At 33.9% G+C, this 26,318-nt stretch overlaps 2 protein-coding genes across 2 annotated transcripts in view; both read left to right on the top strand.

Annotated features, from left to right (window-relative positions):
• LOC137407340 (TBC1 domain family member 19-like) overlaps window positions 1-26,318 on the top strand; it is a 71,263-nt gene that overhangs the window by 42,533 nt on the left and 2,412 nt on the right. Inside the window, exons 8-15 of the mRNA XM_068093962.1 lie at window positions 10,446-10,558; window positions 14,305-14,379; window positions 17,029-17,091; window positions 18,236-18,398; window positions 18,741-18,850; window positions 20,659-20,750; window positions 21,983-22,098; window positions 25,662-25,732. Coding sequence (XP_067950063.1) covers window positions 10,446-10,558; window positions 14,305-14,379; window positions 17,029-17,091; window positions 18,236-18,398; window positions 18,741-18,850; window positions 20,659-20,750; window positions 21,983-22,098; window positions 25,662-25,732 — 803 coding nt within the window. The remainder of the gene's footprint in view (window positions 1-10,445; window positions 10,559-14,304; window positions 14,380-17,028; window positions 17,092-18,235; window positions 18,399-18,740; window positions 18,851-20,658; window positions 20,751-21,982; window positions 22,099-25,661; window positions 25,733-26,318) is intronic.
• On the top strand, window positions 6,744-7,749 carry LOC137407344 (neuropeptide-like protein 29). Its single transcript, XM_068093968.1, has 3 exons — window positions 6,744-6,765; window positions 6,965-7,252; window positions 7,455-7,749. The coding sequence occupies exons 2-3, from the start codon at window positions 6,988-6,990 to the stop codon at window positions 7,463-7,465; spliced, it is 276 nt and encodes a 91-aa protein (XP_067950069.1). The 5' UTR covers window positions 6,744-6,765; window positions 6,965-6,987; the 3' UTR covers window positions 7,466-7,749.

Genomic DNA, 26,318 nt, shown 5'->3' with positions numbered 1-26,318 from the left:
TTATGTTAAGTACATACGTACATCTCTCTCTATATATATATTATGCACATGCATATCTCTATACATATTATACTAGGTACATGCATCTCTCTATACATATTATACTATGTACATATGTGTCTCAATGCATATTATACGAGGATCATACATGTCGCTATGCTTAATGTTTTATGCACGTACATGCCATTATGCATTTTGTATTAGGCATATACCTTTTATTGCAAACTTTATAAACATGAATTCAAGTGCGTATGAAATCTGGAATAATACAAAAATATAATTTATAATCGTTTTATTTGGTTGTGAAACACTAATTGCAAAAAATAGTCCAACAAGCATTAAAATTCAAGGGTTTATTCAAAAAGATTTTTATATTTATAAATTCAAAGTTTGTATGCCCTTCGGTATGTCTAATTATGGCTATTAAAATCTTGGAATGAAAAGATCACCGCTTGCTGGATTGGAACTTATGGAGATTACAGTCGCAAGATGGAACCACGCAGTTAACCACTGAACTATACATTCCTTAGCATTATTTCACTCATATCATATACTGTATACCATATGTACACTAAATGTGAACTTCTGACTATTATCTGATATTACCTTTTGCATTTGTTATTTGAAATTGTTTCAAAACTAATTTTTTGCTTCCATTACCTATTTTTTTAATTTGTAATTTTGAAATATGCCGTTTCAATTTCAAATGTGCTTTTACACTTTTATTTCCGGTTTTTCGTAAGATTCGATTGCTAAATCGGTAAAGGCTAATACTTTTCACACGGACAATTGTATTATCTTGAGTAGGAATAGCCTCCACATTCTCTCTTGGTTCCGTCAGACAAAGTACCTGACAAAGACAATCCGATATCTCATTTTTACATTTGTACCAGTATCGAGAGGCACCAGAATCGTTGTATTCAAAGTTTCGATGGATAGCTTCTGTTGGAACAGTAGCCTTTTTTATAGACACACACTTTTATGCACAAATTGTTATTATTAATTCAACATATTTGGGGCTTTTATTTTGTTTTTTCAGTTCATATTAATTGTATCATTACCAAATCATATTTTATTGTAATCGTAGCAAAAGACACTTAATTTAGCTATTACTTACTAGTATTTCACATTTATTTAAACACTTTTATAGTTGTTTTCTTTTATTTCTTAATTTATTTTACCTGTACAAAACGTTTTTCACATGATATGAAGTTTGAAAGTTACAGTTATTTGACAAAGTTTGAAAAGCTTTGCAATTGTTTTACTTTTTCTCTTTATTTATTTAATCTGCACAAACATTTTTCCCATGATATGTAGTTTGGTTAGAATGGTAACTGTTGCTATATGTTAAATAAAATAAATTTTCTGTGGAAATATTTTTATTACCCGGGCAACGCCGGGCCTTCACCTAGTATTGTTATAATCACTAACATCAGAGCTTTGAGAAAGTTATGGATAATTTAACTTTTAATGACTTCTATTCATTTTTACTTCCACAGCAAGTAGCCGTTTCGATCAAAGGAAATGATAAACAATCGCAGACTGTTCGTGTATTCTGAATAAGATTGTTTCATCAATATAGATGTTTCTGAGATCCGTTTTGACTCTGTGCATGATTTCACTCAATTAGGAAGCTTCAAACTCGAGTTGCTTGGAACCTGCGTGTGTATGCGTAATGGGGACTAGGACTAACATCAAAGTTTTGGTTATGGAATCTAAAGTTTTCTATTTTCTGAACATCACATTTATAATACTGTGTGGATTTATATCAGTAAATTCATCCATATCTTTTTCCAAATCTAAACATAGGTATAAGGTTGCATCGCAGTGTAAAAAATTTAATTGATTTTTTAAGGCAGCAGCTCCTTGACTGATTGGACCCATTCAAATTGCTTAAAACCTATTAAGTTAGCGGAAATAGCTAGCTTTAATCTTGGATGAAAACTACTCCATCATTTATGCAATTCTTACATTTGCATTCTACATTTATGCAATTCCCCCTCTCCAGTCTAACGCGTATGTGCTAATTTTAAGATGGCTCTTCAACTAAATGTGTTTACTGAATTCTCGAATACAACTATGAGGAAATTAATCCAGGGTACACTTTCCTTAGTTTTTCTATCACGACAGATATCGTTTCTCAACATGGGTCGCCCTCTGCGTTTGCCTCATTTTAGGGTCGAACAAATTCTTTTAGTCCATTAATGATACCTAATTGCGATACTAAGTTAAATCACTCTGAAGCCCTTCATTTAACTTGAGGTTGAAGTTGTTTTGGTATATATATAATAATTCCCTGAAGATGAGCATGTCATTTATGATCATATTAATTTCCCCTATCATCAGAAGTGTCAATAGTTTAAAGTGGGTAATCAAAATACCTCCGACTGATTCTCTTGCCCATTGAGTGATTGATGGTATATTTTAGGTTAACCATGTTCAAACTGTCTGTTATTGTTCAGTTTAAAGATAACCCAATACGTGGGGTACATCCACCCACCCAGTGTGTGGATGTGTTTGAAGTAATGGAATTTACACAAACTAGGTAAATATTAAGGATGTTGGCCCAAATGGTGTGCTTGGGCTTTTACACCAGCAACGTATGCTGCCTATGTTGTGCTGTACACAACATAAAAATGTGTGCTTTGCACAACATATGTGAACATATTTTTATGTTGAATATGCATTCATTGTGTGTGCATCTATACGGTGTAGATCAGTATATGGTTTTTTTAAAATGGCTCATTTTTTAAAGAGAAAATGGCCTAGAGGCCTATCTTCTTTTGTAACGCTTGCTCCTAGTCACTGCTATTCATTAGTGTATGTTTTTTGTATTATCAGATGTTTTTTGTGTGTGCTGGTGTAGCTAGACCAAATATGACACTTGGAAACAGGTAATATGATTCAAAACTGTTTCATATTTGTTTCGTATTTGAACTGTTCATGGTATCAGTTAAAGGTTTTATGAAAACGAAAAATTTTATTATGCCAACCGCAGTAGATAACATTAAAAAATTGAGGGTTCGATAATAATTGTGTAATTTTGACTAATTACCAGGTTTTACCAGCATTTTCATATCATGAACATTGGTGGACAGAATTGTGATCTTTGTAAAATTTTGACCAGAGTTAGCTAGGACCCTATATAATAGCTGTACTAAAGTCGCTCCTTGTTTTAACTAGATTGTCTAAAAATCATCTGTTCAAAATTTGTATTCTTGAAAGCAGAGCATGTGTTGATAGTCTTGAAACACATGACCTTTGAGAGCAGTTATTTTTTATGAGCAATCTTTAAAATTTCTTATTTGTGTTATGGAAGAACCTTTTGCCGGTGCTCTCCACAAGATGTGCGCACAAGCCAATTCTAGTAATGCTATAACAACCACTCAAAAGTTAGAGCGGGATGTATAAATACACCGTAGACTGTTTCGGTATTATTTTGTGGCATCTACAATATAATGATCTGCTATGTTGGGTAACTATAGCAGCGTGCAACGTAGAAACTAGATAGGGGAAAAGTATTAGAATGGCAGCCAACAGAAGTGCTTTCGTATCGCGTTCATACATCGGCTGATAAACAGTGTCGACATCAGAAATTCATAAGGTTATGTTTTTTTTTTAAAAATGAACATTTTGTCACATCTTGGAGCTTATATATTTGGCTCTATTTGTCTCCAAAGCTGTTTTTTTTGCTCTTCTCACACCAAAATCATTGCTGAAAATCAAGTATGTATTTAATAATACGAAGGCGTGTGTGCTCACTGCGTGTCACGCTCTTCAGCCATGCTTACAGTGTCAGGTAGAAGATTGTTATAAGCAAAATTCGAACAAACTACATTCATCTTGGCAGACCAATACCATAACAACTGCTCCAATCAACCACCTTCTGGTGTTTCTGAATAGGTGTGCATATAGTTATTGTCTGTGCTGTATTGACACACCCGAGTATCAGTTACACTATATGATACTGCTAGGGTATTATAGGCATTAGTTGGTCGTGTGTCACACTCTTCGGTAGCTATGTAGGAATAAATTAGACATATTTCTATGTTGTTTAATATTTTTATTCTCTCAAAGCGTTTGTTACGCTTCATAAAATTAAGGTATCACAGATACAAAGGGTCTGTATAGTTTTGCCCACATTTAATTAATCTTCTTTACAAACAGAAATTACATATATTTAAATATATGTAATTTGAAAATGCTGTCAATTAACCTTTAAGCTGTGTGCAAACTAGCCAATAATCAGATGCTTGATTTGATCTGAATTTGCAATGAAATGTTAGTGGTAAACTTTACGTACATTCTTTATTCATTATCATCAGTTAGAAAAGCTCACAGTTCAAAACAGCCATTTTTGTCCAATTCGGAGGTTAATGGGGTGCAGCTTTATTGGAATGTCATCCAGTAGCGTAGTGTTGATGCAACAGCCTTGGGGATTACAGTTAGTCTTTTAGCTGAACCAGTTTTATTCATTTCATGGAGTTTTGGTATTTCTCAAGCAAACGTCGCTAATTCTACTGAACACAATTTTGTGCTGAGAAAATTACATAAAATTGTACTAAAATTGTAATATATTGGAAAGAGGCTTAAAAATTATAGCAGATTTGTGTTTTCTGTTTATTCTGTCTTATAGTAAACACAAAAATAGCAACTCAAGGCAGTGAAAAACATTAGCAGTTTTTAGGTATGTTGCCCAGCTAACCAATTCACCAGAAGGTCAACCTATTTTTGTAGCTGAAGTAGCTTTATAGCTTCCGTATAAACTTTTTGTGTCAGATTATGTAAAACTAAAGTGGTTATAGCTAGACAAAATATTATAGAATATCTCATCTAAAGTAGTTGAAAATACTTATAATTGATTTCTGTTTTGCAAATTTTTTGAGGAGTTCTGGTTAGAGTATAATTTCTCAAATTAAAATTTTTCATTACTTAAAATACAGTGTCTGTTTCCAAACCGTTGTTGAGATCATAGCAATTCTGTTCAGTAACTATCATAATAGATATAGTAGTAAATCTATTAACCAGTAACAAAAGTGTCACAGATGTCAGGCATATTAGACAGCTATATAGTATCTCTACGTGTACTTGTTATGTGTTTAGTTAAATAAACTTAAAACTATGGTGTTGTTCAACTATTAGTTCATGATTCGACAGTGATAGCAAAACCATAAGCATATTTTATGTCTATTTACATTGAAACAAATGTAGATATGCCTTTCACTATCTAATATACATAATATAATAGTATACACTATACTATTTGTAAATCTCAAAGTGGTGTTTTTGTCTGTCCATCTATAGCTGAATAAAACCTAGCAATGAAAATCCATATCGTACAAGATTTGAACTCGGATTCTCTTGTTCACAAGGCGAGAAGCTGACCCATTAGGCTACAGGGAATGCAATGGATTTACTGGGCAATGTGAGTCACTATTTGGGTGAAAATACGCATAGTGACTCACTCAGTGTTACGCAACATCTTGAAAGCTTGCTCTCATGGCTCTTATTAATAAGTTTAGCATTATGGACACTAGCTTACTCAAATTAGCCAATGGTAACTACATTACCTTTTACTGTTTTTTTAATACCCGCGCAATGCCGGCATTCGACTAGTATATATATATATACAGTGTGTATATATATATATATCTATATATATATATATATATCTATATATTTCCCAAAGTATGTCCGCGTGTCGTATGTCTGTCTGCATTCCGGCTATAGCTATTATTAGAATACCTGCAGCTGGACAACAATTAGGAACAACATTATAGAAGCCTAGCAGCTTACTGCAATTTTTCATTGGCAATGTGCCAGGCTAGTAGCTTGAAAGTTGCAGTCGTTTGACAAAGTTTTAAAACCTTTACAGTTGTTTTAATTTTTCTGTTAATTTATTTCAACTACACAAAACACTTCTCTCATAATATGTAGTTTGAAAGTTAGAATGGTAAATGTTGTTATATGTTAAATACAAATCAACTTTTTATCCATAGACTTTTTTATTACCCGGGCAATGCCGGGTAGCACAGCTAGTATAATATATATGGCAAATATGTTTGTTGCCATATGTATTATATATAGTGCTGAAACAAACCGCTGTAAGAGACTAGTGCTGAAACAAACCACTAGTGTCTCACACTGCATCTTCTTTTCATTCTTATACCTCATTGACGTTCAATCTAAATAAATCTAAAACACTTTCCAAAGCACTTTTTAAAAGGTTTCGCGAATAGTTTAGTAAATATCCTGTAAAAACACTTGTGTAAGAACATTAATAGGCCTGTGTATCCCGTTGAAACCGTTGATTTTTCTACACATACATGTTGCCTGATATTCCCTTGGTTCATAAAAAAAAGTAGAAATCCTCGTACAAAGAGATGTTACGGCTATTCCAAAAATTTAGCTAATGGATATATTTCACAAGTTGCTACCAATTAACAGGCTGTCACAAACACTTCCTTTTTTGGTTTGCGTTTAATGGCACGATTTGTGCATCAACTAGCAGGCGTCTGATTACTGTCAAATTTCCGTTTTGTTAATCCTTCTTCGACCACAATGATTAGAACATTTGGAAGGTGCTAATTGAGTCTTGTGAGGAGTGGGTTTCAACAAGTCATCTCTATGACTCAAGTTTTAATTGGGAATTGTGGAAGAGGAGCAATTGAATGATGTTGTGGTAAAATCGCTTGTATAAAAGGAGAACCTGCTTCAGTTAAGCATCACACTCTTACTACAGCAAAGATTCATTGTGCGAAACAGGTAAATATGATCTCATTTAAAACTATTTGGAATAGGCTTCTTTTCTTTATCTGTATCATTTCTTAAGTTGGGAGCAACATTGAATTTTTGTAAACTATACTATAGAACTTCCGGTAGCTGGAGTTAGTATAATATATTATTTATTTAGAAATGATGAATTGCAGTATAATACTGCAATAATTGCTATTTTATTTTCCAGATTTTGTACAGTACACAGTCATCATGAAGCTCATCGCTATCGTTCTCTCAGTATGTCTTGCTCTGGCCATGTCACAAACCTTTGGGCAATATGGACGTCAAAATTTCCTTGGTGGTTTTAATGGTGGTTTTGGCAGAGGACTTGTTGGCGGCGGATTTGGCAGAGGACTGGTTGGCAACGGGTTTGGTCGAGGATTCGGTGGTGGTAGATTTGGTAGTGGTCTGGTTAGTGGCAGATTAGGCCGTGGATTCGTTGGAGGCAGACGAGGATTTGGTGGAAGAGGACTCGGTAAATAGAGAAGTTTAAATAAGTGCTTGTCAGGTCTCATGTTTCTTATTTGAAGTATAATCATTCTTGTTTATGGCTGGTTAACTTTGTCTCTGTAATTAATTGAAAACTTATTTAGGTCTAATTTATTTAGTATAATAAATTTCTGCAATAACCTTTTTTAGATCGTAAGAACACAGGAATAATGTTTCTGTATTTTTAGGTCTATACTAAAGAAAAGCATCTTGAAGTGACACTGGAACAAGTTTCTCCACCCTCTTTCATTGCCGTCATTCAGTGTCTTGTCTAATCTGCCCAACTTGTTATTTTTAAGTTTTGTTTGTTTTTAGATGTTGTGTTTTAATTGGTTACATCAATAAAAGTTCAAACTATAAGCATCTTTACATTTCTAAGTAATATGCATACTTGTTGATATAATTGTCAAAACAACCATACGAGTTGGTGCGCAAGAATTCTACTTGATAAGAATACAAAACACCCTCCAGTTGTGTATTTCTGATAGGCTTGAATATATTTCATCTTGTGTCACTAGCATGTAAAATATACATCTAGCACTTATATGTATGATTGTTTGATATGCAATATTCAATCAATGCAGTAAGCTCAAAAGTTTTGAATATTAAACAAGGAAAGTCTATATAACAGTGGGCCTTCGAATATATATATATATATATATGCAGACAATAAAGTATTTTGAGATCAAAATTTTCATGAAAAATCAAGCTCGAGTTTTTAATACATTAAAGAATCAAGGTTTATAAAAACTTAAGCTGTGGCTTCCTAACAAACTTCTAAAGTCGGTATTATATATATATATGTATTATATATATATATTCTAAAGAAGAATCAGCCGAAGTAACCCAAATTTAGAGATCTGTGGCTAAACAAACAACTTTAGTTATGCTCTGTTAGCAACTGAAGCTTGCATTAAATTGAACAACGTATTGAAAGATAATATTATATTTACTAGAATTTCCCCTGTCATACAGCCCACGACCAAAGTGATATTGGAAAAAAGAAAGGGTACTGATGGTTGAGAAATGCAATATCAGCAGTCAAATGGCACTGCAGTGCAATAGGATAACTGCAATGGTAGCTGTAATGTACTGGGTGTGGGTGTTATTATATACAACAAACAGTAATAATGAAAGGAAAAGATTATATGTTTATATCTCTCCCCCTGCAATAGGAGAAATGCAATATTGGCCAATATTAGAAGTAAAATGCACTGATATTATTAGAATAACCAATATTATTAATATAGTAATAATAGAAAACCAATGCACAATTTTGTTTACATTTCAAAACATCATAGCCAACAATATCAAGAAGTTGTGATATTTATATAGATTTTTAGAAAATTTATTTAAAAAAGGGTTTGGTCATGACAAACAGCAATAATGAAAGGAAAAGATTATATGTTTATATCTCTCCCCCTGCAATAGGAGAATTGCATTATTAGAAGTAAAATGAACTGATATTATTAGAATAACCAATATTATTAATGTAGTAATACAATAATAATAGAAAACCAATGCACAATTTTGTTTACATTTCAAAACGTCATAGCTAACAATATCAAGAAGTTGTGATAGTTATATACATTTTTATAAAATCTATTTAACAAAACTATTTAGAAAAAATAATAACAGTAACATATTGCCCATCATCAATGTTGTTAGTGTGACTATAAGACTTCAATAGTCATCCAAACTTATAAGTAAATACTGTAATAATCTCATAAGAATCGTTAGAAAAAAATATCATCGTCATTTCCTTTACTTTCACTGCGTTGGACATCAGTTAGAATATCAAAGTACTCAAAAGTTTCTAAAATGTCAGTTACTTTGAAATTGGCAAAAAAGAAATGATTTCAGTACTTCTACCTTAATTACAGAAACCTTCGGCAATTCGCCAATGCTATAGACTGGTGAAATGTGCACGTTATTCTTTCGTGAAATGCGCACGACTTAATGGTTCTATTCGCTGTCGCTCGGCGGTTCGTTTGCTGGTCTTAATTTTGATAAAAGCAAGGCTTGGCAAGTCTTAATAACGATTTTCGGCCAAATTAATATGTCTATTTGTGTATAATCCGATCAGATGGGTAAGGTTTAGGAATATGTCGACAATTTTCAAAGACTTGGTAACGTATTTAAATATGTTTTTATGTGTTTTGTATCGTTATTATACTTAAACGAATCTACACAAAAATGGTTAAATTTGTTGATGAGATTTTGGTACAAGGGTTTGCGATGTTGTTGATGAATAATTTTCGTGAGTTGTGTGCACATGCATTTATCATAAAACTCTTAAACATTCGCTCCGCTCGTTTGGTTGTGGGATTATAATTATTTCACGCATAGTCGATTCAATTGTGGTTCAAAACACAACAAATGAAATTGTGCAACCGTGTGGCAAGAAACAACCTAACTGACCTAAATTAGTCAGGTACAGTTTTGACCTGCGTGGTTATCTGGAAATTTTTCAGTTGCTTTAGATTACAGACACATGCTTTGGTTGTCATGTGGCTACAATGCCCAAGATCATTGTAAATAGTCGTTGTAAATACTAAGTTGTTAGGTAGGTTTAGCCTTTAGTTGAAATTGGGAGTGTAAGACCAGTTTTGTGGTATAGTTTGTGACCATTCCATGAATTTCCTACAGGAAGTCAAACAAGTAGCATTGATATTAAAGGATCAGGTGATCTATCAGTTATATAGTTCGTGGTTAGCAATTTAATCTGATCATGTAGGTTTAAAAATTTATATAAGCTAGAATAAGATATATCCTGTGACCACTTCTAATATCACCAGAATGTCAATCATGTAGAACTCTCATCGAATAATTCCAGAAGTGATGCTGATCAGGAAGATATTTGCCATAATCATATTACTGTTTGGTCGAGTATCAGCAACAGCTTTGCTCCTTTTTGTAAATAATATTGTTGTAAGTGTTATATCATAGAGTCCTGATAAGTTTCTAATTATTAGCATGTCTGTTTTTGTAACTTTCTCAAGATTAAGCTCTCAGCTTTTACACAAATGTTGATTCTGATGCGTAAAGATAATTAAGGTTTTTTCTATCAAAATTATTTTTGCATTATCGCAGCTAATGTTGCACTCAAGACAAAAACAGACATGTTGACTTAGTATATAGTATTAATGTGTATATGAAGGTTACCTTTTGTATTGTAGTCGTGAGCAGTGGATCAAGTGTTCTAGCTCAAGAATACTGTAAGAGGGGCTGTCCATCTGGCCTCCGTGCTGACTTGTGGCAGACTGCTTTGGATGTCAATGTCACAAATGTAGTGAGTCAACACATAGCTTTCCGCTTGCCATTTATGTACTGCCAACATATTAAATGCGTTTACCAATGTGTGAAACAGTAATGTTGTGTGTTCGCAATGTGCCTTCTAGAGGAACAGCAATGCTGAACCTTATAAAAGGGTTCAGTATTAAAAGTAGCACTGATAGAGAGTACTCACAGGAGAGTAAAGTAAAGTTAGTTTTGTGGGCTGCAACAGATCAGCAATTAACACGATTTTCACTGGGCATATGAAAAAACTATAATAGTTTTATAATGTTCTACTAGCACATAGCTTTCTGTGTCGGTTTGAGCTGATGCAGCTCGATCAAGCACTATGTATGATTACTGATATACAGTGTAATTAATAAACTGTAATGTTTAAAGTAGTGAGTAAATTATATGGTATATATTAGAATTGCATGTATTATTGTGATATTTTTGAGTGATGAAATCAAAATACTGTATAAATAAATTTTCAAAGAAGTGATTAAGTTTTAAATTAATGTAAAAAGTTAATATTGTATACAAGCAAAAATAGCTCGAATGTCATGCTATACCTTAATGACATGCATACCAGTCATCATAGGTAGAGTATCATGTTATAGTTTATATGATATGCATACCGGTAACCATAGGTAGAGTATCATGTTATACCTTAGATGATATACATACTAGTAATTATAGGTAGAGTATCATGTTATACCTTAGATGATATACATACTAGTTTTCATAGGTAGAGTATCATGTTATAACTTAGATAATATACATCCTAGTAATCATAGGTAGAGTATCATGTTATAGCGTAGATGATATACATACCAGTAATCATAGATGGAGTATCATGCTATAGATTAAGTGATATACATACTAGTGCTCATAGGTATAGTATCATATTAAATCTTAGGACTTAAATGGTATACATACCTGTAATCATAGGTAGAGTATCATGTTATAACTTAGGACTTGGATGGTAGATATACCTGTAATCATAGGTAGAGTATCATGTTATAACTTAGATGATATACACACTAGTAATCATAGGTAGAGTATCATGTTATACCTTAAATTATATACATACTAGTAATCATAGGTAGAGTATCATGTTATACCTTAGATGATATACATACCAGTAATCATAGGTAGAGTATCATGTTATATCTTAAATGATATACATACTAGTAATCATAGGTAGAGTATCATATTATAGTTTAGATGGTGTACATACTAGTAATCATAGGTAGAGTATCATGTTATATTTTAGGACTTGGATGATATACATACGAGGAATAGAAGGCAGATTATCATGTTACAGTTTAGATCACAGGTGTCAAGCTCACGTCCGCGGGCCACATCAGGCCCGCCTTGTAATCTTATCTGGCCCGCAAAATCATTTTACATTATTGCTATCCATGGCCCATTGATATGAAGCGCTGACAGACCCGTATTCCTTGGAGCAGCTGGGTGGCTGAACCGCCCCAACTTTTCAATAATTTTTGGCGATTAAGTTCTAAGAATTGCAGTCTAAGCGCATTCACTTGGAATTTCCAACTAGCAACTAACTGCTAGTTGCTAGTAAATTAGCGTAAATTGCTAATAGTTCATTGCTCGCTTCATCACTCTCGCTTCATCACTCTCGCTTCATCACTCTCGCTTCATCGCTCTTAGCTCATCACTCCACTTCATCGCTAGTCTATTGCAACTAGCGAAAAGGTGGAGAGGCTCACTAATCTAGTATTAGTTTCGCCTGCCACTAATGCAGTGAGCGAGTGATCCTTTTCGGTATTGAAGTGAATCAGAACATTGATGAGGAGCGCCATGGGGCAGGCTGTGTAAATAATCTTCTAATATTATACATATATAAAGATGTTGAAATAGATACTGAATCATTTGTGAGAGATTTCTGCTTTGGACGCATTGACAGAACAAGAGCTATTGCAATGAGGAAGTGATAGCTCTTGTTCTGTCAATGTCCCTTACAGAAATCTGTAGTGCCTTGAGTTTTATATCATTCGTTGAATAAAGAAAAAGTTTTGCCTACCATGAACCATAAACAATATATTCATGTAGATTTTGATGCTTACAATTGATTGCATTTATGCATACTTTGAGGGTTGTTGATGCTTGAAAGGTCTATAGCAGTTAGCCTGATGAGCGCTGCTGTCTATTCTGAGAATCTCCACAACACAGGACTTACACTGAACGTAAATGAATTTGTTGTTTCAGTCAGATCATATAATCAGATCAAAGTCATAAGAGCAAAGAAAACTGAATGATTTAAATTGTTATTGCTGAACAGCACACATTTTATGTATATTTCCATGTTTTTTAACGTATGCATATTTCTAACTTGTATAATTTTGATAGGAGATATTTTTAAGGAGAGTCAAATCTTTTTGGGATATGTAAGTTTATTTTTTATATACCTTGACCTAGGAGCAAAGAAATTTGAATTTTTTTTAACAAAGTATTTTTATGAAGAGCAAAAAATAAATAGAAGTAGTGTAAAGGTTGACTTGCAACAAAATTCATATTACAGTTATTTGGTATCAAAAGATTCACCTTGTCTTAGTCTGCTGTGTCGTAGGTCCAAGATATGTGGAAATGTGATTAAAAGCTCTCAAAAGCTCTTAAAAGCTCAAACATGAACAGCTGATCGCCGCCATCATGAAAATGGCCATAGGTTGGAATCCCTCTCAAAACGGCTCAAATGTGACGTAGTTGAACACAATGTGTTTCTGTTTAAACGTTAATGCCGCCTCAATCGTCGAAATATTTTCACAAATATACTTCACGCATTCAATGAAGCTATGTTTATTGTCCTTACGTGTCTGTTTCGTTATCATTGTAATGCTGTCACTTTGAGCAGACATCTCAAAACCTAGCCTGAAAATCAGTTTAACTTTTTAACCATAGCTCAAGGGGGTTCATATCATCCTCTGATAAACATGAGGATCCTGCTGGTCACTTGTGATAGTCGACAAATCCTGCAGAAATTGTTCACACCATTTAGCGGGAAATATGGGTCACCTGATCAGATTACGACTAGATGATTAGATTGAGCTGAAACGAAACTTTTAAATAGTGAGCTACTATATTTGATAGGGGCTTTTTGGTAGAGCCCAAAGTGTTTGTCATAAACTAGTGCTACGAGATGTTTTATATTGAGCCTTTAATTGGCATTTGATTTCACGTGATAACATTATGTGTCAAAATAATAACCCTGTCGAGTTGAATACGTCGTCAAAATATGGGATTCCAGCCTACAACCACTTTTTTTAACTGTTCATTTTTTAGCTTTAAAGAGCTTGAGATCACATTTCCACATATTTTGAACCTGCAACATTTCAGAGTAAGACAAGGTGAATCTTAAGATATCAAATAACTGTAATATAAAATTTGTTGCAAGTCAACCTTTACGGTTTAAGTTTGTTTCAGAATAATATTCCTGTCTGTTTTTATTCGTATTTATGTTCCAAAAACATTTAGTTTTAGTGTGTTAAATAAATGTTTATTCTGTTCAGCCCACGACCTAAAGTATGTTTTGAATTTTGGCCTCTTTTACAATTGAGTTTGACACCCCTGGTTTAGATGATGTACATACTATATTTTAAAGATGAAGTATTCTGCTATTGGTAAAATGATAAACTTGCCAGGTTGTATTAAATAGTTTACTACTGCATATCTTAGATGATAGTATGCTATCTTATCATGTCATGCATAATTATATATTTTTTTGTGAACATTCAGGACCGACTGTACTATGACCAGTTGAAGCAGGCTTACCTTCAGCATGATCTGTTGACAGATTTACTCTATTACAAGGTAAGTTAGTTTCTTTCCGGCCCATTTACTCCAAGGATGCCAATGTCGGCACTACTGATGTCATCTATCTTTCCTTTACATCTACATCTTTTTTACCTACCTCCAGAATGGAGTGTAAAGAATTTCAGATGTAGTTAATATTTAGACCATATTAGTCAAGGATTGGTTTAAGTAATTTTGGGTCATCAAAATCAATGACCAGTGTTGCTTATAGGCATTTATGTAAAGGTTGACTTGCAACAAAATTCACATTACAGTTATTTAGTATCAAAAGATTCACCATGTCTCACTCTGCTGCATTGTAGGTGCAAATTATGTGGAAATGTGATTACAAGCTCTTAAAAGCTCAAAAACGAACAGTTAACCGCCACCATCACGAAACCGCTGTTGATCAAAATCAGTTTATTTCTCTGACGTAGTCAATCCATTTGATTATTGTTTTGACACATGGCGTTCTCACGTGAATTGAAAGGCCAATAAAAGGCCCAATATAAAACTTCTCATAGCACTAGTTTATGACAAACACTTCGGGTTTCACCGAAGAGCCCTTACCAAATATAGATGCTCGCTAGTTTGCAGTTTTGTTTCGGCTTGGTCTAATCGTCTAGTCGTAATCTTATCATGTGACCTATACTTTCTGCCAAACAGCGGAAATAATTTCTGCAGCATTTTTCTGCTTTCACAGGTGGTCAACAGGCTCGTCACATTTATCAGAGGATGATATGCACTCCTTTGAGCCAAGGTTAAAAAATTAAACGAATTTTTACGGTAGGTTTTGAGATATCAGTGCTCAAAATGACAGCATTACAATGATGATGGAATAGACATGTAAGAACAATAGATATGGTTTTAGTGAATGCGTGAAGTATATCTGTGAAACTATTTCGACGAATGAGGTTGTATGACAGTGTAAACAGAAGCCATCTCTTTCATCTATGTCCCATTTGAGCCATTTTGAAAAGAGATTCTAATCTACAGCAGTTTCGTGATGGCGGCGATTAACTGTTCGTTTTTTAGCTTTTAAGAGCTTGTAATCACATTTCTACATATTTTGTACCTACAATACAACAGAGTAAGACACGGTAAATCTTTTGATACAAAATAATTGTAATGTGAATTTTGTTGCAAGTCACCCTTTAACAAGTTAGGGGAATTTTTATATTGCTACAAAAGTCATAATTAGTGTTTGCTAAGGAAATTGGGAGGGAAAGTTTATATATAAGGTGAAAGCAAGCATCAGCTAGATCATAAAATGGATGGGTGAAATCTTATTGATTATTTCTTCAGAAAAGCTGTCAAGTTATGTTGTTTTCAAATTGTTGAAACAACAATGTCTAGCTACTATTTATGTTCAGCGATTGTAGTAAGCTTTTTAGATCTGTATTGCCTTTTTTTTAGTTTTCTCCCATGACATGCCAATATTATTTTGTTAGCGAGTTGAATTTCATTTAATTTTCAAGTACATAGATATCTACATTTCTGTTTCATGATTTGGTTTGATTAGAAAAAAACTTTTGGACAAGTTGATTGGCATATATTGTCACACAATGATATCTAAATGAAAGAGTATTTAGTACAAAGATTATTAATTTGTCAAAGATGAAGTATATATTAAAGTAAAGTGTTGTTGAAAATATGTAGAATAATATAAAAATCATTTTATATATATATATATTTATCATCTTTTACATCGTAATTAGCTTCATGGTTTTTTGGGCCTGTTTGTAGATTTTGCTATCATGAGTTTTGTTGGTTTACACTGTCTCAAAAAGCAATGCTAAATTCATTAGCCAAACAAAAAAAACAGCAATTTCTGAAATGAGCTGGTGTTTCTGAAAATTTAAGATTTAGTGTTTAGGATTTAAAACAATAACTTTGCAGCAGTGTTTAATTAAAAACATGTATATGACTCGTGTAGCTTAACTCATGAATATTTATGTTGCTCTTCGGTAAACTAGATAATGTATTATTTATCAATGTTTAGCTGTCAGTGAATAAATCTACCAAGGTAGTTAAAAGAAAGGATATTAGTCAAATCTAGGTACTTATATGCATTAGTCTGCTATTTGTTTTACAGGTCATAGCTATTTGTTTTACATGTTATAGCTTAGATGATATACATGTACATACCAATAATCATAGATGGAGTATCATACTATAGATTAGGTGATATACATATTAGGGCTCATAGGTCTCGTATCATATTAAATCTTAGGACTTAGATGATATACATACCTGTAATCATAGGTAGAGTATCATCTTATAACTTAGGACTTGGATGATAGATATACCTGTAATCATAGGTAGAGTATCATGTTATAGCTTAGATGATATACATACTAGTAATCATAGGTAGAGTATCATATTATAGTTTAGATGATGTACATACTAGTAATCATAAGTAGAGTATCATGTTATATTTATATATAACATGATACTCTACCTATACTGATAGTTTGAGTATAATAGAAAAATAGAATTGCACTTACTTCCCTATCAATAATATTAATTGATAAAAATAAGAGGCGCAAAGAAAGAATAGTGAGAGTTATCCGCTTTCTGTGGCTATAAAACTAACACCCGTGCAGTTCTGCTGAATTGATTGTTTTCGCTCTTGAAGAATAATTTCACATATTTCAACTTTTGCAGGACATAAAGCTGACAGCTACAAACGATGATCAGTACTTTGTGTTTGAGGACTACATCTTCATGGTAGGTCATCATAGACTTACGTATCTTCATGGTAGGTCAGCGTAGACTTTTCTTCATGGTAGGTCAGCATAGACCTATCTTCATGGTAGGTCGGCATAGACTTATCTTCATGGTAGGTCAGCATAGACTTATAATGCCATATCGTACGTCATTTAGTCTGAGGAAAACTTCAAAAACTCAGACCTGGTAAAAAATACTTTCATTTGTCTACAAGTATTTTCACTACAATAATATTCACATCTTAGGCATTAATTTCTGCAGTTTGATTTGTTTAAATTTTTATGAGTATTGCATAAACAACATAGACCTGAGACTTACTCTTTTAGACCAACTAAAACAACATTGAAACAGCAATCACACAAGCGACTGAAGATTTTACAAAATTTTACAGAAGAGAGTATAGCATGGATTGTGAATGAAACTTTCTGTTACATACCTTTAAAATAACAGATATTGTATTAAATTATATAATAACAATCTTTTGACCAATAAAATATTTTCTATAAACGTTATGAGTTGATTAAAATGGGCTTCTTACTCAGAGTCTCTATAGGAGTGTTATCATAGACATTGGTAAAGACATTCTATATAAGACTATCATTACTTTTACATGTCTATGGGGAAGTACACCAGAGAGACGCATAGCCATCTGTAAAACACTTTAACCAGAGAAAGAAAATGTCCATTATCTAGAACATCACAACCTCTTGAAACGTCTATCATTTTATTTCGACTTTTGGCCGAACTTAGTAAACCAGTATAACCTGGCTTAGCCCAACAGAAAGAGTGCTGGTTTTCAGAATTCTGATAGTATTTAATTCAGTCCTCACCAATAATGCAAGGTTTCATGAAAAGGTTAACACAAGTTGAAATCACCGAATGACTGACTCACGGAAATAATTAGGAAAAAAGTGTGTGAACCAAATAGACGTACGGTATGATATACAGACAGGGATGTAGTGGTACAATTTTAGTTCAATGAAAAATTAAATTATAAAGCATAACACATCATAAAAAGCTTGGGTAATACTAGCATTGATGCTGGTCATAAATTTATTCCTATTGGTATAAGTACACTGAAAACTATACCAATTATATCTCAATTTATTTAATATTTATCGAGTGAGTTTTCTCTTTATCATAGGTACTACTGCCGTTCTCTCGAGACACTCACTTGCTTGAGCTGACCAATGTTAGCATAAACACTCCTCCTAAATCGTTCATCCGAGGAAAACTTGGCATGCCGGAGTACAGCGTCATTTATCCACCTAACGGCATCATACCGTTCTACGGCTTCTCTATGCTCGGTAAGTGGAATGGCTGACTTGAAGATTTTACTAAACCTAAGGGTTTAGCTGCTTCAGTTAAAATGTTTTTTATCATTTATATTAAGGCTGCGTTTCCTCTGTAACATTCAGTGAGCTAGATTGTCAAAAGTTGCCTTGATAAACTATGAGTTTTAGTAATTGTCTTCTCAGTTTGTTTTGGTACGATAACTCCAGTTTCAATTTTTACAAGACTGCAGGACTGTTGGGACTTTATCATTTGGCTTTATTAAGCATTCATCGCATCTATGTTTATGAAAACATTTCATTTTTATTAGGACTATAGTATCAAATATAACATTTTTTGCCCATTATGTATTTTAGTCGCTCCTCTCTGTTATGTCTATGATGATGTACACATGCTCTACTACATGTTTAGAGAGATGTATATGCGTTATTTCTACAAGCTGCATGTCATTTCCTCTGAGAGACAGGTTGGTTTGTTCACCTTATGTGTAGATATGATTACAGGTGTGTAGGGCAGCCATCCTCGTCTCTGCCCTAAACTTACTTTGTTACAAAATCTTTCAAGATCATTTGTTTTGCACTTACATGTACATAGGGCTGTCATATTGAAGTGTAACATAGTCGAGGTGGCGGTTAGCCATATTGCTTTGAAGTCCTTAATATTTTGTCTACTCGGTTTATTTTCTGGATTTCGCTTTACTAAGCATTGACATAGTTTACCATGAAGAGATATTGATATACTATTTTGGACCTGTAAGTGACATTGAGCTGGTTACATAGATTATTTAGCGACAATTGCCAGTGCATAGAGCATTAGTTAGCATTAGCATTAGACTCTGCATTACGTTCCGGCGCAATATCACTAAAGCTTGCTCTCACTGCTCTTATTAGTACCTTTAGCAATACAGATACTAGCTTGCTCAAATTAGCCTTAGAAATGTGCCAGGCTAATGGCAAGTAGCGGGCAGCTACATTACCTGCTACAGTTTATAAGCTGTTTTTAATACCCGTGCAATGCCGTTCATTTCACATTATATACTGTATATATATACTATATATATATATATATACAGTATATAGTATATATATACTGTTACACAGACGGGATTGTTATATATATATATATACGTATATGTATATGGGCGCAATAACACCGGCGCATAAAATGTGGCTTGCCTAGATACTGACAGCAATCAACTCAGGTGAGTTGCAGAAACTTGCGCTATTGGGAACAGCTAAGATCTTGAGGCAAGTGCTCAAACTCCCGGGTCTCTGGTAGGAGACTCGAGTTAGAGCAGAAATTACCACCCATATGGGTTAACTGGGGTGAGGAAACAATTTATATATATATGTATATATATAATAGTAGTGTCTGTAGCATTAGCATTATATATATGTATGTTTATGTATACATATATATATATGTGTGTATACAAAGATATATATATATATATATGTATATACATATATACACATATATGACAGGTGTAGCTCATGAGATCCTTCAATCAAATTTTGGTGATGTGAGCAAGAAAAAAGAGATGCCGCTTATGGGCAATTTTTTTTTCGAAGTAAAAGGTAATATGTATTATTATGCTTCATGAATAAAAAATGTTTTTACATTTTCTTGTTATTTTTGTTTTATTTATTTTATGTGTGTTTTGTAAGCATAAATAATTTATTTGGTGTAAAATAGCTGGGCTAAAAAGTCTGCGCCAGAAAAGTCCCAGACCGATTTATTGACCAATACCAATGGCAGTACCTTGTGGATGTTATCATCATGGGTACGATTACTTATGTAGGTTTTAAATAAGTGATATTTTATAACCTGCTCGTGATTGTATTCATTTTTCTTAGTAGCATTTTTAAGGAATTGACCAAAAATAATTTTATTATAATATAATTGTATGCTTTTGCTTTTCTACTTTTTTGATATAAATGATTGGTAGGACCGCTACAGTTTCAAAATTTTTTTGTCACCATAAATGACTTTATTGGTCAAAGCATTGAGTGATCACTGTTGTTACGTGATTTAATACAACTTCTGTTGTTTTAAAGGTATGTAACATAAAGTTTAATTCATAACCCATGCTATACGCTCTTATTTAAATTTTTGCGGAGTCATCAGTTCTTGTGTGATTGGTGCTTCAATGTTGTTCTAGTTGAAAGATTTAAAAGGGTAAGTCACAGGTAAGTCTAGAATGTTGTTCAATAAATACAAGTTTTCAGTCACTGAAGTGGCATCAGTCTCATACGAGGCTATTTTCTTCTTCAGAGCATACTTGGTCTCGCCTCAACATTTGAGTCCATTTTACAAGTACAAGAGCCTCAGCTGTTTTTCCACATGAAGAACCATGACATCCACCCGTAAGTCTTTAATGTCAGCTAGTATAGCTCAGTCAAGGCTGTTTGGGTGTCAAATAGTGATTCTACAACGCAATACATAAATTTACACTATAGCCTGTGGTTCACGCCATAGCATGGGATTCATATACATGTATATAGTTTAGCAATTAAAAGTAGAAGGGTTTAAATGTATTAGAAAATTTGGTGTTTGTATGCCTTTGTTTTATTTAGAGATCTTCAATCTCTTAGAACACCAACTCACGATAACCCAACTTTTAACATCTGCTGACGAAGTCGTCACTTACAAAATCAGTTCAGATATAAATAGCAAATCTAGAAAACGGAACATTGCATAATAAGTGTAGAAGTTTTCAGAGCAATAATTTAACAGCCAAGCTTTCTGTTAACTAGAGTGAGCTCATAACACCAAGCTTGAGTTTTGCTTTATCAAAGAAGTTTCATATGTCCTCATGGAAAGCCTAAATGACATCTGCGGGGATGGTTTGCTTAGTCTACATTGTTCTGGCCTCCTGCTGCTAATCTCATTTTGATATACTAGCACTCTAGCAGTCTAGTGCACCACGGGAGGTCGTCAGCTGTAATAACTATACATACAATTATTCTGTGATGTCAATGTATGGATGGTGCAGTTGTTAGAGCGTTGGTCTGCCAAGCTGAATGTTTGAAGTTCAAACCCCTTACAGGGCAATATTTTTTCAAGCCTTCAACTGTGGCTTTGGTCAAACGAACAGATAGCTCTTATTATAGTGAATATTAGAAAATATCATAGTAAGTATTATAGTAAATATTAGAAAATATCATAGTAAGTATTATAGTAAATATTATAGTAAATATTATAGTAAAGATTATAGTAAATAATATAGTAAATAATATAGTAAAGATTATAGTAAAGATTATAGTAAATATTATATATTAAAGCGTGTTCACATTAGTAAATGACTCAACATTTGCTAGCAATCTCTATGAATGATTATTTTATGTGACCTAGTTTCAGTCCTCAATTTATTAGACATGAAAAGATCTTGTTCGGTTTATAATTCTTGTCTGCTATTGTATGAGTTCTAAAATGTTGTTTGTGGTGTTCATGTTTGCTGACACAAACCTGAGATGTTCGGATGACGATGAAAATCATGATATGTTCTGAATGCTGAAGCGTGTTTACGTGCTGACGCGTGTTCACATGCTGATGCATTAGTAAACATGTGTCAACATTCCTCTGTGTCTACCTTTAGCTTGAGAATAGTCTTCAAATGGCTAATGAGAGCTTACTCAGGCTTCCTCTCTAGCGAAGAGGTGCTCAGGCTATGGGACAAGATTTTAGCATATGACTCACTTGAGATTCTTTCAGGTAAGACAGAACTGCTGCCTACTTACACAAACTGTTTTATCTTATAGCCATTGAATGGGTACACCTGTTCCTTCCATATATAGCTATTGAATTGGTACACATGTTCTTTTTATATATAGACATTGAATGGGTACACGTGTTCATTTCATATATAGCTATTGAATTGGTACACGTGTTCCTTTCATATATGGCCATCTAAAAAGTACACATGCTTCTTTCATATATCGCCATTGAATTGGTACACGAGTTCCTTTCATATCTAGCCATTGAATGGTTACACATGTTCCTTTCATGTATAGCCATTGAATGGGTACACTGTTTCATATATAGCTATTGAATGGGTACGTGTGTTCATATATCGCCATTGAATGGGTACACATGATTTCCTTTTTGCTGCATTGCATCTTCATACACTATGACGCTGGCTATAATAAGAAATGAATTTCTTTGTCCCGTTTCAAAAGTTCCTTTCTGCGTAAACCATGTTTAACAGTGATACTATCAGCAGTGATTTAAAATGGCATTTTCTACAGCAAATTTGTTCCATTATTTGGTTGTGTAAGGTCAAGCCTCTACTAATGGAGTTCATTTGTGCTCAGATCTGCTCTCTGTGATGAAACTGTTACATGTTGGATAACACATTCCCGTAAGAAATATATAAGTTCATTCTGTAGTCCATAAACAAGATAATTAGATAGGATAGATAATAGATATAATCTATACATAAGATGTGTAAAAACAAATCAAGTTAATGAAGAAACAAACAAAGTGTTTCATTATCAGTTTACTTCACAAACAAGTGAATGGCTCCTATAGCCTTAGCAATGCCAGCAGCAGACTATGGATTAGTGGAGGGGGTAGTGATACGCAGTGTAACCTGCTTTAACTTTGGCTAAGTGAAAGTTAAAATTACAGCCATTTTTATATTTTACATGTTATTTTAATGTTTATCTCACGCTTCAATTTTATCACTCATTTCATATGGTCTATTCTTTGCAATCATTTGATTTTCAAGAAATTTTGAACATTGTGAGAAATTACTTTGAATGTGGCCCAAATATTTACATGTATTTACTCCTTGATAAGATGTTGAAAAATGTGTATGTAAAAAGTTATAATTTGAGGTTTGACTCTATGCACATGAGACAGTACAGACACTTTTCAAATCTAGAACTCTGATGTTGGAGTTATCAGCCCTGTTGCATTTATCACAAAGAACTGAGCTTGCAGATCACTTAAATCTATTGATTTCTTACTTTAAAAAGCATGCATAGTTCTATGAACCTTACATAGTTCTATGAACCTTACATAGTTTTATGAACCTTACATAGTTCTATGAACTTTACATAGTTCTATGAACCTTACATAGTTTTATGAACTTTACATAGTTTTATGAATTTTGCATAGTTCTATGGACCTTACATAGTTCTATGAACTTTACATAGTTCTATGAACCTTACATAGTTCTATGAACTTTACATAGTTCTATGAACCTTACATAGTTCTATGAACCTTACATAGTTCTATGAACTTTACATAGTTCTATGAACCTTACATAGTTCTATGAACCTTACATAGTTCTATGAGCCTTACATAGTTCTATGAACCTTACGTAGTTCTATGAACCTTACATAGTTCTATGAACTTTACATACCCTAGGACACTTTTATTTCGCTAGTATTTAGTTTCGTGAGTAGCACACAGAGTAAAATTTCGCTGCAACTTAATTTCGCTGCTGTGATGAGCGCGAAAATATAGTGATGTGAAAGTAAAGAGGAAAACACAGATTACTTTCCTCATGTCCAGTTCGCTAATTTAAGAAAAAAATTTCAATTTGGGACTAGTTCGTATTTGTAAACCGCAGGTTGAAATGTGTGGGTGAGATCAATAATTCAATTTGATCACTTGCTGCCAAGTGTTTTTTGGACTATCAATGACGTCTAGGTCAGAGCCGTATAGCTTCACTGAGTCCCGCGACCAACAGAAGCATATACGGGAGCTCGCTCGATTCCAAACAAACAGGCCACGCCTACTATAACTTATAATGGAGAGGCCGCAACATTAATCAACAAAAACTACTCCCATTAGCAGTGACTTTAAAATTGATTGTTGTATCATACACCATTTGAAAGAAGACAAAATTTCCTACAAAAAGCTACTAATAAAGTTTTTTTTTAAACGTAAAGTAAATGCAAAAAAGAGCGGTTTGAGAGCGAGGTATGAATATTCCATTAGAGATCAGTATGTCGATCGGGTTTGTTTGGAAACATGGGTTTTTGTTTCCGTTTTTGGTCGCGAGACTTTGTAGAGCTATACGACTTTGACAGTACAGAGCTGTATAACTTTACTACAGAGTTTCGCGACTAAGGGAAGCGTATATTGGAGCTTGCACGGCTCCAAACAAACAAGCCGCGCCCACTATTGTTTTATATAAGTTATAATGGAGAGGCCGCAACACTAACCAACAAAAATTACTCCCATTGGCAGTCGCTCTAAAATTGATTGTTGTATTATACACCATTTGAAAAAAAGACAAAATTCACTACAAGAAACTACAAATGATTTTTTTTAATAAAGTAAAGTAAATGCAAAAAAGTGAGATGTTGAGAGCGAGGTAAGAATATTCCATTAGAGATCAGTATATCAATCGGGTTTGTTTGGAATCAAGCGTTTTGTTTCCGGCTTTTGTCGCGGGACTCTGTGAAACTATATGACACTGGTCTAGGTCCCTCCTGCCGTGAATTTCACATGTCTTTCACACTCAAGTACCAAGAAGAAGTAAAATAGATAACAACCAACTTCACAACCAAAACTGTGTACCGTGGTTGGACCTAGTGAGGGTTGATATTGTTTTTGGTTGGTAATAAAATTCATCACTACAATAATTATTATTCAATTTTATGACTTCACCTATCAGGCTTTCATCTTCATCAGTTAAAAATTCGGTGACTAAACTGATATCGTCATCTTAATTTGCTTTGCCATGCTGCTCAGTCGGTGTATTAGCTATAATGAGTTTACCAGAAACTTCCCATTGATTCCAACCACACGCGACAATTACCTGCATTTCTATTACGACGATTTTATTGTGGATATCAATGAATAAAGCCATTTAACTTCGCGTTTTCACTCGTTCGTTATGATAGTTTAGTTTCGCTCATGAAATTCTCGCGAGAGGATGACTCCACGAAAATGCAAAAGTTAGATGAGGCGAATACATAAGTGCCCTAGGGTAGTTTTATGAACCTTACATAGTTCTATGAACCTTACATAGTTCGATGAACCTTACATAGTTCTATGAACCTTACATAGTTCTATGAACCTTACATAGTTCTATGAATCTTACATAGTTCTAAGAACCTTACATAGTTCTATGCAAGAGTGGATATTTTTGTGGTTGTAATACTTGCTTGTGTGTCTACCACGGTTGCAGCAGTAAAATATCTGCTCAAATATCTACATTACTTGGTTTTGCTTACCTCTAATAGCCATGATATGTATTATAAGAGAACATTTAAGTCACAGTTGATAGGAAATTAATGGTTCAGTGGTTTCATTTATAGTTTTAGCCGTTGCCATCTTTTCCTTCCGTAAACTCAACCTGCTACAGGTGCGAACCCAAGGTCAAGCAGAGGTAAGCTATACTTTTTATTAGTAATATTTGTGTTTATAGGTGCTAAGACATACATTGCACATCATGCAGTTGGATTGGCTATATCCAACTTTTGTCCAAGCTTTGAGCTCATTCAATTAAGCAAACCAGATTCCTTCCAGTCTTCCTACATGTACTTGAGAAGAATAGATATGACGAAAGTTTGAACAAAAATAGCAGCCATGGAATGGGTACTGTATGGTTGTACTAGTCACTAGTTTCATATATATGTAGCTTTTTGTCCCATCTATCTGTATCTTTACAAGTCTCTTGTTTTGTATTCTTCTCCCACGCTTCCCATCCACGCATCACATCCTAACCCTAGACTCATGTATATCTAACCACTTGTCAAGCTGGATTGTAATCGGAAATACAAATTAATCAGAAAATCAAAATTACAGAAATCATATGCACAATGCATTTTGGGTGCATGGCCGCCAATGTACGATTCACACAACCGGCGATATCCTGCAACCTACGCCGGAGACCATTGAAAAGTTCAACTTGTTGAGCTTTGCCGGCGGCCAACACCAGTAGGAAAATTGTCGCCGACTCTCGCCAGCCAGCT

This window comes from Watersipora subatra, chromosome 10, assembly GCF_963576615.1.
Source record: "Watersipora subatra chromosome 10, tzWatSuba1.1, whole genome shotgun sequence".
NCBI lineage: Eukaryota > Metazoa > Bryozoa > Gymnolaemata > Cheilostomatida > Watersiporidae > Watersipora > Watersipora subatra.
The sequence above is the reverse complement of the archived record's forward strand: the minus strand, read 5'-3'. Positions and strand labels throughout refer to the sequence as shown.

Excerpts from the sequence above, each read along its gene's own strand:
- LOC137407344 (XM_068093968.1), top strand. The coding sequence starts at position 6,988 with ATGAAGCTCATCGCTATCGTTCTCTCAGTATGTCTTGCTCTGGCCATG.